Source organism: Nestor notabilis, unplaced genomic scaffold, assembly GCF_000696875.1.
Source record: "Nestor notabilis isolate BGI_N333 unplaced genomic scaffold, ASM69687v1 scaffold26855, whole genome shotgun sequence".
In the NCBI taxonomy this organism is placed as follows: Eukaryota; Metazoa; Chordata; class Aves; order Psittaciformes; family Psittacidae; genus Nestor; species Nestor notabilis.
In genome coordinates, this window is record NW_009930203.1 from 32,894 (window position 1) to 48,154 (window position 15,261).

Here is a 15,261-nt window from a genome sequence, read left to right on the forward strand (position 1 = left end):
GTAGATTATGTTAGACTGTAGATTCATGAATGTAGATTATGTTATATTGGCACCTACCAAGAATGTGATTGTTTCAGAGATCTGTTGAGTAAACTACGTAGGATTCAGTCCACATTTTTAAGAAATGCTATTCTGTAGGCTTCCAGCTGTGATGTTATATTTGTAAAAGAATCCTATCTCCGCTCCCTTCATGACTCTAGTTTCAGTCAGATCATTGCCACAGATGGAGGTAGTTGACTAGTTGAATGTATATGTGGGCACATGTTTGAAGGAGTCAGTTAAAGCGATTTTTCCAATACCTAAAACTCCTTTGCAGTATTTTTCTGTCTGTACACTGGCATCTGCATCTGTTAATTTTGGAGTCATGTTAACAAGGATGTGGGATTGTAGAGATAAAGGGAACTAAGAAGGGTGGGAGATGAATTCTGTGTGTTTCAAAGTGACCTAGTATTTTGTTTCCCAGCCTGAGACAGCAGAGCAGTTGGAGCATCAGATTAGATAGTACTGTCTAAAAATTATCTAGTTCAGATGCTGGGGACATGTGTATGCCCCCCACCCTGTGTGCAGTTCTTGATATGTAAAGTTCCTTTTCAGTTGTATAATACGTGAAGACCTGAGATTTTGAAACAATCAATGGTTTAATGTGATGGTCCAACTTCTGGAGCTACGACAGTTGTTTTGATATCACCTGGTTTGATTCTTGTTAGCATGACAACGTTTTATATCTATTTCCCTTGACAGTCATCTCCTTTCTGCAACAGCTGCCCGTTCTCACTGGGCTGTGTTCTCTTTTTCCATTGTAAGCGGGTGTTACCCATTTCTATTTTCTGTATACTTTCCTCCCTGCCTCTGTGCCCTCTCCAAATAAAATGCAAGTGCTTATTTTCTTCAATTTTCTGTTAGTTTAGCTACTTACTTCATTTATTCAGATGTATTGAATCTTTTTCTTTCCCTCCCCTTCCCTCCCCGCTGTGGGTTTTTTAACTTTTTCTTGTTGGAAATAGATAATAGTTGTGTCTTTCCCCCCTACCCCCCACTCCTTCCAATAAGTTAACAAGCAAATCAGGTAAAAAATTTATAGAGGCAGTAGGAGGTATCAGAATTTCAGAGTTTTCATTGGCCAGTGCACCATTTCCAATAGGGAAGACAAGTAATATGTATCCTCTGCTTCTTATTGCTGCCAACTACATAAGGATGTGACCTGAATTCTCCTGAAGTATCATGTAAGTTTGAAGTAATTAAGTTTGCATAATTGTATAGCTCTGTATACAATTTCTGCCTGAGTTCCTAGAGTAAGTTCTATGTTCATTTTTCCTTAGGGTTGTGATGCCTAAGTATTGCTGTCACGTTGTGTATAACCCCCTCCTGGGTGAAAGTTCCAGAGGGAATTAGCTGGTTCATTTGCAACATTGTTTCTTGATTTGAAAGTTAGTTTTGTATGTTTGTGTATTATCTATGTTATAAGGCTGTAATGAATAAATACTGCTTTCTAGTGCTGGAAAGGGAAACATATCCAGTTCAAGTCAGTGCAAGTTTATAAATTCATATAATTTAACTTTTTTTGTTGTGACTATGAAGAAAATGATTTTGGTTACTGTAAAATGATGATTTCCAAGGTTTCAAGGTAGCCATAAAGCATTAATATATTTTTATTATGATTCAGATGAGTAAGGTGTTAAGATGGCATGGAACCTGTCCAGATCTTCTAGTGGAATCTGCAATTCTAGCATTAATAAGACAGGCCACTCAGAATGACACTTTCAAGAATGACTGTTTTCAGCCTGTAGCCTTTAAGAAATTTGAGAGATCTGTTAAGGTGTGTAACTGCAGGAGAAAACAGTTGTGTGACCCTGAGATCCATAGCCCCTGACATGCCCTTCTGGATTCAATAAGGCCTCTTGAAGTATAACCAGGAAAAAAAAAAAAGTGAAGCTTTAGTGGTAACCTCCTTTTTATCCAGTAGCTCAAATGTCATTCTGTCCTTTTGAATATGGGTTAATGTGTTCTCAGACTGGTGGTTAAAATGTGCTGCTTTTCCTTTCACATGCACAGTAAACAGACTTATTTTTCCTGGGACAGGAGAATGGTAACTTTTCTGTTAATGTGTGGTGGAAGACATTTAGACCAGCCGGTTGTTATGGGTAAGATGGGGAGAAAGACAGAAGAGGAAGATTGTGACTTAGTAACCTATTTGCCAGGACCTTGGATATCAGTCCTTCTTCTAAGGACTGCTTTATGTCTTAGCTCAGTAATTTCATTTTCAGAATACGAGGTTCTTCTCTGCACTGTGACATGTCCTCAGAGGGGAGCATCATGGTGCCTAGCAATTAAAAGTCATTTAGGAGAATATTCAAATTTATGTCTCCACCAGCTTGGGAGTAACTAGAATCTAGTTTCTTTAATCTCTATATGAGATCTTTAAGTTCTTATTTCTTTGGTAGTTTCCTAGACAACAAAGTTCAGAGACCTTGATAGGTCACTGTTCTTAGAAAAACATTTTTAAAGAATGACATAGCTCTCTAAGACCTCTCTTAAAATTTACAGAAGTAATTTCAAGTTAGAGAAATCCTCTTGATAATTCATATTACATCTAGTTTTGTCAAGAATCACCAGTAAGCTAGAAATTTTAATGCTATGTTTTCTTGACAAGGTTTCTTATCTATCTATATCTCTTTCTGAAGTCAGTAGCATATACTTTTATTACAACATATTTTCTACTCTCAACTATTTGAAGCATGTATAACTTAATTTACAACAATCATACTGTATAAACTTGGAAATGGATTTTGTGAAGTAGTAATATATTGGCTGAATAACATTTGACAGTGAAGACTTGTGCTGGGGGGAGGAGAAATAAAAAAGGACAACCAGATTGGATTACATGAAAGATTTGTGTGGTTTTGGACTTCTTGTTTGTTTGTATAGTAATTGGAATATTTCTTACTAATACATTATCAAGACTCTGCTGTTATTGTAAGTGAAATTCTTATGACAGTGTGTGAATAATGAGAAATAAATTGAGCTTCCATAATGCATTTGGGAGAACCTATTTGTATGAATTATTTTTTGAAAATAAAATATAAACCAAAATTTCCAGCCATGTTAATGTACATTTACACGATCACTTTGTGGTATTTTATAATAAGGTTATTATGTCATATATTTAAAAATACATGTTTTTGGAGGAAATAAGGAAAATAGGTATAACCTTATTTATATTCTAAAGTAATGTTAATTTTTCATAAGCCAGTGATCTTCAACATTTTTGGTGTTCATATTTGGACAAAAGTGGTCACAAAAATACCTGAATTTTGGGTTGGTTCTTTATTGCTTAGTATTGAGACATATTGACATATCTTCTTTAAGATTCGTTATTGCCAATTATCAAAATCCAATTAGAATGCTAACCTGCCCAGGCTGACTGAAGTAAATTGAATGGTATTTTAAATATGACTTTCAGACTGTTCATACAACTGACTTTACCATCTTTGGTTTCTATATATTAAAAAAATAAATAAATCTTGTTCTAGAAGGCCAACATGCTGACAAATTTCACTGAACACCTATTTTGAGAATACAAGCAATTAAATGCAAACCCTCTATTTTTTCTGTTCTATGATATGTTACTTTCTTTGTGAACTGACTGTGCTTGATAGCAAATATGTTTTCTGAATTCATTAATCTTTTCTCTAAACATTAAGAGTTAAGAGTGAGTATATTTGTGTTTACTTTGGCAGTAAAAAAAGAGGAGGAGGAATTTGAAGAAAAGAAATCCATTAAGAAACGCATCAAAGAATTAAAAGTCTTGGACCCAAAGATTGCACAGAATCTCTGTAAGTAGATTCTGGGTTTATGACACAGTACTGTTGCATATATGTTCCATAAAAATGTCTGTCTTGTCTGACTACCTGGTAACCACTTTTTGTTTAAAGCATGTGACAATATGTGCATATTGGTGTTAAGCCGAAGTATGTGAGTTGATACAACTGAAACACATCTTAAAGGACCCAGAAAACTATTAAAGGTCATCACTTGTTCTAGACTGACATTATTATCTTCTGTATATATTGAAACACAAGTATACAGCTATGTATCTAATTATCTATCTATATTTTCAACATAGTCGCCAAGGAATATTGCTTAACCCCCTACTACTTCACCCCTCCAAGTTGTCTGGTACAAGATCTCATGTACTGGCCATCCCTCGTGTACTTTGTAGAAAGAAGGCAATACTCAGTATTATGCAATAACATGGAAATAAAGATGATAAAGTTTTGTCAGCGACGAATGCTATGAAGAGTATGTTCCTAAATCATGGCAAAGATAAAATAGGAAATGATTGGATTATGGTGAATGAATAAACAGTGCCTATAAGAGCATTTTGGTTTTTAACCGCTGATGTGATTTCAGTTTCTCTTGGAGATTTTTTTAAGAGAAAGCTCTGATGAAACCACTGAAGGAAAAAGGTGTGATCTTTACCTTAGCACAAAATACTACAACAGCAGTGATTGTCCTGCAGAGTAGACTTTTCACTGGGTACTTATGGAGGTCTTCTGTGATACTGGATGTTCTGCGTAACAAATGAATGGAGAAGGCTAGAATTATAGAACAGTAGTTAAAAAAATTTGTTGTCCTTTATCTGTATTACTTTGTATGGTGTTTGTTAACCTGTATTCTATAGGCTGTTTAATTGGTGATTTGTAAGTAGAAAAAAAATGTTTGTCTTGCTTTCTTCATTATGTGTTGAATCTTTGTTTTAGCAATTTTCCTTGGCTCTTTCCGAGTGCCTTATGAGGAAATCAAAATGATGATATTGGAAGTTGACGAAACACAGCTGTCAGAGTCCATGATTCAGGTAAGGAAAGTGACACTTTAAATCCCAATATTTCAGGGTAAGCTTCTCATTAAATAGAAACCTGTACCTATAAAACCCCTTACCATTAACTTTTGGGTAATAAATCACTGCAAGAATCTTCTTTTATCTGTGAACTGTAGGATTTTTTTATATTTGTGATGCTGTTCTTTAATGAAAGTAGCTAAATTTATATGCTCTAATTTCTCCATTTGTATTGTCCACACCTAAATTGAGATTTTTCTTTGCTATATTCAAACACTGTCTGATATTCTGTTTCTTTCCGAGTTACAAATTTTTTCTTTAATTTGTTTCTACCCGTCTCATTTGCACAAATCCCTTCTGGTCAAAAAGTTGTGGGTTTGTGTGTGTGTGTGTGTGTGTGTGTGTGTGTGTGTGTGTGTTTTGGTTTTTTTGTCTGTTGCTTGTGTTGGGTTTTTTTTGTTGTTGTTGTTTGGTGTTTTTTTCCCTTGTCCCTTTAGTGCTGATACAATCCAGAAACTTGCTTTAGGGCATTCAAACTAACCAGTTTTCTTTCCTGGAATTTATTTGTATACTGTTTTTTCTTTCCATATTATTCAAAGCACAAAATAAGTATGATTATGTGTGGAGGCAAAAGAAACTGGAAGTTCCTCTTGTTCTTCTGTGCAGTGTTATTTAAGTGTTGATAAATTGAGGAATTTGATAAAATATTAATACTTCTTTATAGAACCGTAGGAAGAAATAATTTGGCAGTCTGGAGGTCATTTGATCCAAGCCCCTGCTCAAAGCCAGGTCAACTGGAGCAGGTTGCTCAGGGTCTTTTCCATTAATTTTTTTAGTATCTCCAAGGCTGGACATGCCATAGCCTTTCTGGACACCTTTTCCAGTCTTGAACTACCCTTTTTGTGCAAAATCTTGTGTTGTTTATCTAACCAGAGTCTTCATGGTTGCAACTTGTGACCTTGGCTTTCTGTTGCATATCTTCAAGAGGATCCTAATTGCGTGTTCTCTGTATCCTCCAGTTGGGTACCTGAAGATCACCTGAGGCTTATTTCGTTAAAATCAACAAACCACTTCTCAACCTCTTCTTTCCTGTTATGTGTTGTGTTCCCTAGTCATCTTGATGGCACCCATTAGATTTGCAGTGATACGTTTTTAGGCTAAGATTGTCTTTTGGACATACTGTGAATGTCAAATTATTGCCATTATAACTCATGAATGTCAAATCATAATTTTTATTAATCTACGAGTAATGTGTCATAAGTTTCAATTAGAGAGGATTTAGATAGGTGATCTCTACAGCATACCTGAATGTGTGTTAGGGACATTGGTACCAGTCTCTACTGAAACATCCAAGAAAAATAAACTTTGATTTTTTTTTTTAATTTTTTTTTTTTTTTTTTTTTTTTTTAGAAACGTACACCTTTTGCAGGGATATTGATTAGTGAAGAAATAAATACTGGTAATCAGGAGTCATAAAATTATTTGTAACATTAAGGCTCTCTGAGATTCAAGTGTGTGACTTGTACTGAACATGCAGCAATCTGTATACAAAGGTCAAAACAAGGCAAATTTATATTTGTGTGCTTTGCTTGCAAAATAGATATCCACCATATTGGTATGTCAAAATAAGGTCCTACTGAAGAGCCTGTACAATGTTCAGGATGCTCCTTTTCTGCCCACATGCAGTTTGGCCCTCAGTTCTTGTCACTTTGATTCCAACGATCTTTAAACTCTGTTGAGCTATTTGGACTTCATTTTCCAGTTTTCATTGAAGAATGAGATGTTTCTCTCAAGAAATATTTGAAGGAACAAACATGAGCTGTCATCTCCAGTGACAGTATAGATAATTGTGTAATTTTCTTTATTTTGTTCAATGATGCAGTTAATAGTGGCATTGAAACTATTACTGTAAGGTTATTAGGATGAACAGAGCAGTTTACACCTCTAAAATGTTTGTTCCAGTTTTCACTTACATCACTTTTCTTTTTCAGTGTTCTCTTCATGCTCAAAAGTATGATGTGTATCTTTCTTGTACTTTATTTGGAATAATAGTAAAAATTCTCTAACGTAGCATGAAAAGCTATTTTATGGAGAGATGGAATATGCTGTGCTGTTACATGCAGCTTGAGCTCTCTCTCGGATAGTTCGTGCTTGCTCTGAGACTCTTAACACTGGTTTTCAATGGTGAAGATTTAGCCTGTTAATGAAATTAGGTCCTCAACAAGATCATGAAGTAACCTATGAAAATGTAGTCCTGCGTATTTCATGATTCTGAGAAGAAAAAAAGCATAATTTGTGTGCATGTATATGGCTCTTTTTATTTATTTATTTATGTAAAATACCTTAGGTATTATTGGTACTTTTCCTCTCTAGAAGCTTCTTGCCTTCATCATTTTTTTTTTTCTATCTTTAAATATTGTTCAGTGTGTCCTATTGTCGCAGTTTCCAAAGTTGGAAATTTGTCCTTAATCCTGCTCTTGTTATGCTTAAGTAGTAAAAGTAATCTCTCCTTCTCTCCCTTTCTCCAGTTAGAAATTGAATCTAGTTCTGAAAGACATAAAAACTCCAAAAGTCATATTGTAATCCAGACAGTCATTGACTAATCATTGGAATGTTTCTTATGACTTAGCCAAAATTCTTTCTTCTGTTTATTCTCTGTTTGATACTCAAAATGTGTTTCATCTCTATCAGTTCTAAAGCTTTATCTGAACACCATAAAGCTCCTTTGGTATAAGCTGCTCCTTTTTTTTTTTTTTTTTTTTTTCCTCAACGTTTTCAGTATTGAAAATATTCATAGAACACTCGAGTACTTGTCTTTTGAAAAAGTTTTGTGGTCAGTTTTTCTACATGTGAAAATTATTTTGGCATCAAACAAGTACACTTTAATCTCAGTAAAGATTAAGAAATTGTAGTATATTAAGAGCTTGTTACATAGATATATATCAAGACGAAATAAGATGATTATGAATTTCTAATTTTAAATAAATCTTTTTGCACTCTGTACCCTTTTCAATTTTTGCTCAGTATTACTGATTAAGTGCTGGACATCTTCATCCATCATTAATAAATGCAGTGTTCTTTACAAAAATATTTTCTAAATGTAATTATGGTAAGGATATATATGATTATTGTCGTAAATTCTTCATGTTGAAAGTCAGTCTGACTATGTCCAAATCAAGCTACATAAAACTGAGGTTTATATTATTAAGCATCATCATTCATGCATTTTTAATAGTTCTCTTTTTTCCTGCCAAAATCCTTATTTGAGTATGGACATTCTGTTGAAGCAGCCTGATCTTTAACTATTATTTACTCTTCTTTTGGTCTATTTGGACCTTTCCTCCTAAGTCTAGCTTTTCTTATTTGCTGATTTTATTTTCTTGATAAACTACTTGATCCTTACTTTGGATTTGACAAAATATTGTAAAATCAATTAGTTATCGTAGTCCTTAGGATCAAAGTAGAGTTTCGGTTCTTAAAATAGTAAATGTTTTTACACTAAAACAAAACAGTGATAAAGGACTATCTATGCCTTTTTATCCATTAGGAAAGAAAGGGTTGATAAATGATAAACTACCATCAAATGACAATTGTTAGAAAAGCTAAGAGATTGAGTTATTAAAAAAAAAACCACCCCAGAAAATAAAAAAGTATTAAAATATTTATGTTGCTTTTAAAAAAATTTACTTCAGGTGCAATCTAGTATTTTCACTCTTTAACAAGAGGAATATCTATACTGTGATCCAAGGATCATACCAGGATGTACCTTTGAACTAATTAATACAGGTTGTGAAGATCTCAAAGGGTCCTTGCATTGATTACTGGTTTAAGGATATTTTTGGATACTCATTAATGAGTTGAATTCTTTCTTCCTATATTAGGGAATTATGCTATGCAAAGCAGAGCTATGACTTTTCATGTCTCTGGCCCAAAAAAGACAATTTGTATATTGTAACTGGCTGAATTTCCTGTAGAAGAAGAAATAGGAATCTTTTGTGTGTAAAATTACGGAGGGGGTTAAGAGTCTCAGATAGAGATCCTGTTCACTAACTTAAGTAAATTCTTTTTGGTTGATAGTATGTCACCAAAGCTATTGACTTGCAGAGAAGTAAAAAAGATTTTGATATAACTGAAAGAGGGAACTGCTAGAGTTAGTCTTTCTGATCCTTTCTTGCAATATGGTAGTAGGCAGTGGGATACTGTGTCTGCTAGACCTGATTCAGTGTTAGGAAGCTTGAATCTTTATTCAGAGTGATCTTACCAATAGACCAGGGAGTATTTTAAGAAAGAACACAATTTCTTTCTTATTTTCTTACTATGACGGAAGCTTAGCCACTGTGTAACCAGGAACACAAGAGGCGTAAGCTGAGAAAGAGAGAAGGCTAAAGGGGCCCTGACTATTGCCTGGTAGTTATAGTAGTTGTCTTGGGAAGGGACAGAACTGAGCTACTGACTCAAATTATATACCATAATTAAAAGTGTTCAGAAAGCTCCAGGAACTGAGGATTCTTGACATATCAGGTGAAGCTGACAAGTTTAGATTCTTTTACCTGTGTTCAAAAGACATTCATTTATGAAAATGTCCAAGCTCCTTGTATGGGCTCCTGAATTCCACTGAAGCTGAATCTCACCTCTGAATTCTGACTTCTGGCAAGTTTGCATGCGAAATAGTGCGTAATGGTTGTAAGCTTTTGTTTTGAAATACTGGAAAATAAACTATCCTTTTTCAAAATACTTCTTGCCATCCTTTAAACATGTTATACTTGAAATTCTTGTTCTATTTGCTTCTTAGTGTTCTGTTTGCAAAGTGCCTATCAAGCATATTCTTTCTTAGTATTTATGGTATTTCTAAATGGTATTTAAAAAAAGACTACAGAAATGTTTGTAGACTCAACAAAAGATGCTAGCTAGCAGTATTGAATCATTTGCTTTGTACAGCCCTAGTTACATTAATTTGTGTGTTGTCTATTTACATTTTACTGTCTTCAGGTGGAGTGTTGTCTTTGTAGTGTTTGTTAATGATGCATACATAATGCCATTTGCCTATAATATTACAAGTAATGTAGAATCTGAGATTTTTAAGCCTATTTTATTTTTCTTTATAGAATTTAATAAAACATCTTCCTGAACAAGAACAGTTGAATGCGTTGTCCAAGTTCAAGAACGAGTATAATAATTTGTCTGAGCCAGAGCAGTTTGGAGTTGTGGTGAGTTGTCTTTTGTTGTCATATTTTTTAGTATGGTTTGGTTTGGTTTGTTTTTTTTTTTTTTTTTTTTTTTACTTTGTGAAATACAGTTTTAATATAATATTATAGAAACAATAGCAGCTATTTTTTTCCTATATGTGAAGAGGTTCCAGACAGGGAGAAGAGTACAAGATAAAATCCAGCCAAAATATACTTTGTGTTTTATGAGATGCGAAACTAATACTTTCAGCATTTCTGTTGCTTGCAGAGAACACAATGTCTAAAGTAAAAGAAATTACTACTTTTTCACTTTTTTTGTTATAGTATTTGTTTTTCAGGAAATAGTAGTTTCACAAAGGTGGATTTCACAATGGTAAGTTTTTAGGTTTGTTTTCAGTCTACTTTATATTACAAAGCTTCCAAAAGAGGTTAGTAGTTAAATCTAGTGTGACCAACAGAATTTAACCTTTTGGTGGTGAGAACTGGAAGGAGGCTGTGATAATGTTTATGTTCAAATCAGTTCTCCACGTGGCAATTTTGGTTTAAATATGTAATTTTATAAGTGAGAGTTCCTACATTATTTACTCAGTTGTGGTATCAATGTAAAGTTAAGAAGCATCACCATATTAAGTTCTTTAAAAAAAAAAAAAAAGAAAAAGGAACAAACCCACAAATTTCTTCAAATCCTATTAGGTTCTCCAAACTTCTTCCTTGTTCTCAAAATAAATCTTAATCTTAAATGCCGGTAAAGAATCTGATGGAATTAGTTATCAGGTGTACCTGGTTCGCTCTGGAGTCTCACATGTTCGAAATTTAAGTAATATGTTGTAATACATACATTTCCTAAGAATATGTTTCTTCATGGGCCCATATCATTCGATATATGAGATGGATGGTGACCTAAGAATGAAATTTCCTTATGTAATGAATAAAAGCTGTTGGTGAGAATTCCTGGCTCATTTGATCTAGAAGTTGTAATGTTTGGAGAGCAGTTGATAGAGGACAAATGGAACGGCATAAGGGAGGAGGGAATGGTTAGGAGGAGTGAGTATGATAAAGATAACAAAGCAACACATAACTTGCATTTTTTACCTCTACCATAGTCTTTTAATATGAATCTGGCAGACATTTAGATGACACTGTGATAAGCAACGCAAGAAAAGAGGTGAAAGCTAGTAAGTTTAACGAAGCCAAGTGTGAGGTCCTACACCTGGGTCAGCACAACCCCAGGCACAGCTACAGGCTGGGCAGAGAAGAGATTCAGAGCAGCCCTGTGGAGAAGGACTTGGGGGTGGTGATTGATAAGCTTAACGTGAGCCGGCTTCAGTGTGCGCTTGCAGCCCAGAAACCAACTGTATCCTGGGCTGCATCAAAAGAAGTGTGACCAGCAGGTCAAAGCCCCTCTACTCTGCTCTTGTGAAACCTCACGTGGAGTATTGTGTACAGTTCTGGTGTCCTCAATGTAAGAAGGACATGGAACTGTTGGAGCAAGTCCAGAGGAGGGCCACGAGAATGTTAAGAGGGCTGGAGAACCTCCTGTATGAATACAGGCTGAGAAAGTTGGAGCTGTTCAGCCTGGAGAAGGCTGCGTGGAGACCTTACAGCAGCCTTCCAATATCTGAAGGGGGACTACAAGAATACTAGGGAGGGACTCTTCATTAGGGACTCTAGTGGTAGGACAAGGGGTAATGGGTTTAAACTTAAACAGGGGAAGTTTAGATCAGAAATAAGGAAGAAGTTCTTCACAGTGAGGGTGGTGAGGCACTGGAATAGGTTGCCCAAGGAAGTTGTGAATGCTCCAATCCTGGAGGTGTTCAAGGCCAGGTTGGACAGAGCCTTGGGCGACATAGTTTAGTGTGTGGTGTCCCTGCTCATGGCAGGGGGGGTGGAACTAGATGATGTTAAGGTCCTTTCCAACCCTAACTATTCTATGATTCTAAGGTAATATTTTAAAAAGACTTTGTCAAACTCCATTTTCTGTTTCTATTTCTTGTGCCACTGGTGGCAAGACTTTCTGTGCTTGCCAGAATTGGACCCTGTTTACGTAAACATTTTGGGGTTTTATGCTTAAGTTTCGTGTAAATATCCAACATAAATTTTTCTGTCAAAAAATGAAATTATTGAGTCTATTCTGGAATGAATGTATTAATTTACTACAGTCGAACATACTAATAACAGTAATATGTTTCAAATCTAGTGTGTCAACATTTGGCAATTAATCAGGAGCCCTCTAATACTTACTGTGTGTTCTGGAAAGAAAATTGCTTTATGGGGAAAAAGGTGTTTATTTTTAAATTATCATAAGTGTTATTTTGTATTTTAAAGAATAGTGTCAAGTTTAAATTGTTTCAGAAAGACTTGTATAGTATTTGAGCATTTATTGGCAGTGGTCTTAATACCACGTTAGTGTGTCTGTAATGCCAACAGAACTCTCACTATTGTACAACTATAAAATTAGCTATTCTGATCAGTTTTGTCTAAAAGGTACTTTAGCTGGCAAGCAAAAATGTATCTACTTAATAACCAGTAAACTTTCCTGGTATCAGTATAGTATTCTGTGGTCTAACTCTTCTGCTGCATGTATTGTTATGAATAATAAAATTTCTGAACACACTCTTACACACATTTATGTTTCTTTAGTTCAGTCACATTAATCCTTTAATTACCTCCCTTTCAGCACTATGTGTTATTTTGTAAATGAAGATTTATTTTTTTAAAGCACCCCTGCAAGTTAATTCATAATTGTCTTAAATGTTGCACAGTAATTTATTTTATTCCATGTAACTTTTACTGTGCTTTTTGAAATCTGGTACTATTCAAGTACAAACAAATTTGAAGTGATCTATGCTGGGGAGGGGTGGGGGGGTGTAGAACTAGATGATATTTAAGGTCTCTTCCAACCAAACCATTCTGTGATTTTAAGACGTTGATTGACTTCTATTGATTGACAAGATGCAACATTATTGGTAAATATTATTAACTGTTAGTTCTTTCTTTCAGACATACCTAGTCAGTTAGATGGGACTGCCAGTCTGATTAGAAAAGATATAGACCAATAGCACTATAAGTCAGGTTTTGCTGGATGTGGCCCAACTGATTTGATAAATTGGTCTTAAGGAATTGCTTCAATGTGATAACTCATAAAACAGCACTTCAAATAGTGACAGTTCTCAAAAGCTGGTGGAGTTTCTTTTCTGAAGGAACAACCAGTTTCCCACTGAACAGTGCACGTGTGTGCTTTCCCTAGTTTCCCATGCATACCATTAAAAAAAAGCCCACAGATAAAACCACATCATTAGGTACAATCTTCCTAGTGTCACACATTCTATGCACCTAGTAGAGCTGACTTCATAGAACAATCTACAATCAGTGTTTAACATGAAACATTTTTAATTTCTCTTAGAGGGAAGTTTTGAATAAGTCACTTTTTTTCTTTCTTAATATGGATTCTTATGCATTTGTTTTTCATCAAAGTTTCAATCTTCATCAGGCTTGGTTGTAACTTTAGTTTTATTCTGGCTGGGGAACAGGCTGAGAACTTCTAATAATTTCTTTAAGAACTGCCTTTGACGGAAAAAAGTGTCAACACTTCTGCCCAGTATAGCCGTTTGGTTTTTTTGGTGGGTTTTTTTGGTTTTGGGTGTTTTTGGTTGGTGTGGGGTTTTTTGCTGGGTTTTTTTTTTTTTCTTCCTTCCTTAAAATTGCTGATTTATGCATAATTTTTTGCTATTCTTTTCAAATGAGGACAATCAAGCACACAATACAAGACTTTAGGTGAGTAGTGTCTTGTAGTTATGGTGTTTTAGAGAGTTTGGAGTCCCACGTTAATTTGCTCTAAAGTTGTGATTAAGGGAATGACTCAACTATTTGACTCCCAAGGGAAAGCCGGAGTAGTGAATAGATGGATAATTGCTACTTGTGTAATAATAAAAAGTTTTATAATGGAAATGTTCCTTACCCTTCTGTCTTTGAATTCAAAGTCAGGATTTGGTACTCTGAAAGAAATGACTAGACACTTACTGAGACACTGGCATGCTGTGACAGTTACAGTATTGCATGTGTTACTTCAGCCAAAGTTAATTAACTTTTATTGTTGGCTTAAAGACATTGAGGGCATAACTCTATGCAGTTGAGGTTCCCCTCATGATTGTGGCTGCTTTTTTTATTTTAATTTTGTAGTGACTCTGTGGGTTGCTTTTGTGTTTACTGCAAACTTCCTCCTCTTTTTAAGTTATTTTGCACTTTTATGTTTTCTATTAATTCAGCTGTAAGTATAAAATAAATTCTTTATTACTCTTATCTTCTCCTCCAGACTTTAGGTTTTCCTTAGCTAAACTGCTTTATTTTCCTGTGTGTTCTTTCTTTCACTTAGTCCAGGCTGATGCCTCAGAACACACATACTATCACCTATTGCCTATTATCACCATGGTGAGGCACTGGCACAGGTTGCCCAGAGAAGCTGTGGCTGCCCCATCCCTGGCTGTGTTCAAGGCCAGGTTGGATGGGGCTTTGGAGCAGCCTGGTCTGGTGGAAAGTGTCCCTGCCCCATGGCAGGGGGGTTGGAACTAGATGAGCTTAGAGTCTTTTCCAAACCTAATCATTCTGTGATTCTGTGAGTCTACGATTCTATTACTGTGGGGTTTGATTTTTTTGAGAGGGGTTTTTTTGGGCTTTTTGATCTTTTTGTTTTTTTATTTTTTGGCTTGTGTATATCCATGAACTTTATTATGAAAACTGTATTAAATCTGTTTGTCTTATTCAGCAATTCTAGTTCAACATAGCTTCATAGTATTATCTTCAGTTGGTGTTAGTTTGAACGCTGTATTTTGTTGCTCATGTTCTTGATGTGTGGTTGTGCTTGCTGAAATTTAAATATTCATTTGCACTTTGTTTTACTATAGTTCTTGTTTTGTACTAGGTTTTACTCAATGCAATAAACTTTCTCCTAAAGTAGTTTAACCTTCATTTTATTTTCTTGAAGGTTTCAATGAATATGACTGCTACTGAGCAATATATTCTATAAAACTTGTTAGTGAGGAAGATGGTCTTTGTGTTTAGAATGGGTAGTCATGACAGCACACTTGCAGTGGCGGATGCACTGGAGATGAATGGGGTTTCAGCTAGATGATATCTTAGTAGGTGATTATTGACAGAGGGTTGGGGTTTTTTTGGCGTTTAAGAAAATATTTTTCTGGTGCTTTCTTCAGTGGGTAGTATAAGTATTATGCTGCTTTTAGG

At 35.1% G+C, this 15,261-nt stretch overlaps 1 protein-coding gene across 1 annotated transcript in view; it reads left to right on the top strand.

Annotated features, from left to right (window-relative positions):
• DIAPH3 (diaphanous-related formin 3) overlaps positions 1-10,044 on the top strand; it is a gene marked incomplete at both ends in the record, with an annotated part of 42,874 nt that extends 32,830 nt beyond the window's left edge. The window contains 3 exons of the mRNA XM_010015306.1: positions 3,738-3,833; positions 4,761-4,855; positions 9,943-10,044. Of these exons, the coding sequence (XP_010013608.1) occupies positions 3,738-3,833; positions 4,761-4,855; positions 9,943-10,044 (293 nt within the window). The remainder of the gene's footprint in view (positions 1-3,737; positions 3,834-4,760; positions 4,856-9,942) is intronic.
• Between the last annotated feature and the right edge of the window lie 5,217 nt (positions 10,045-15,261).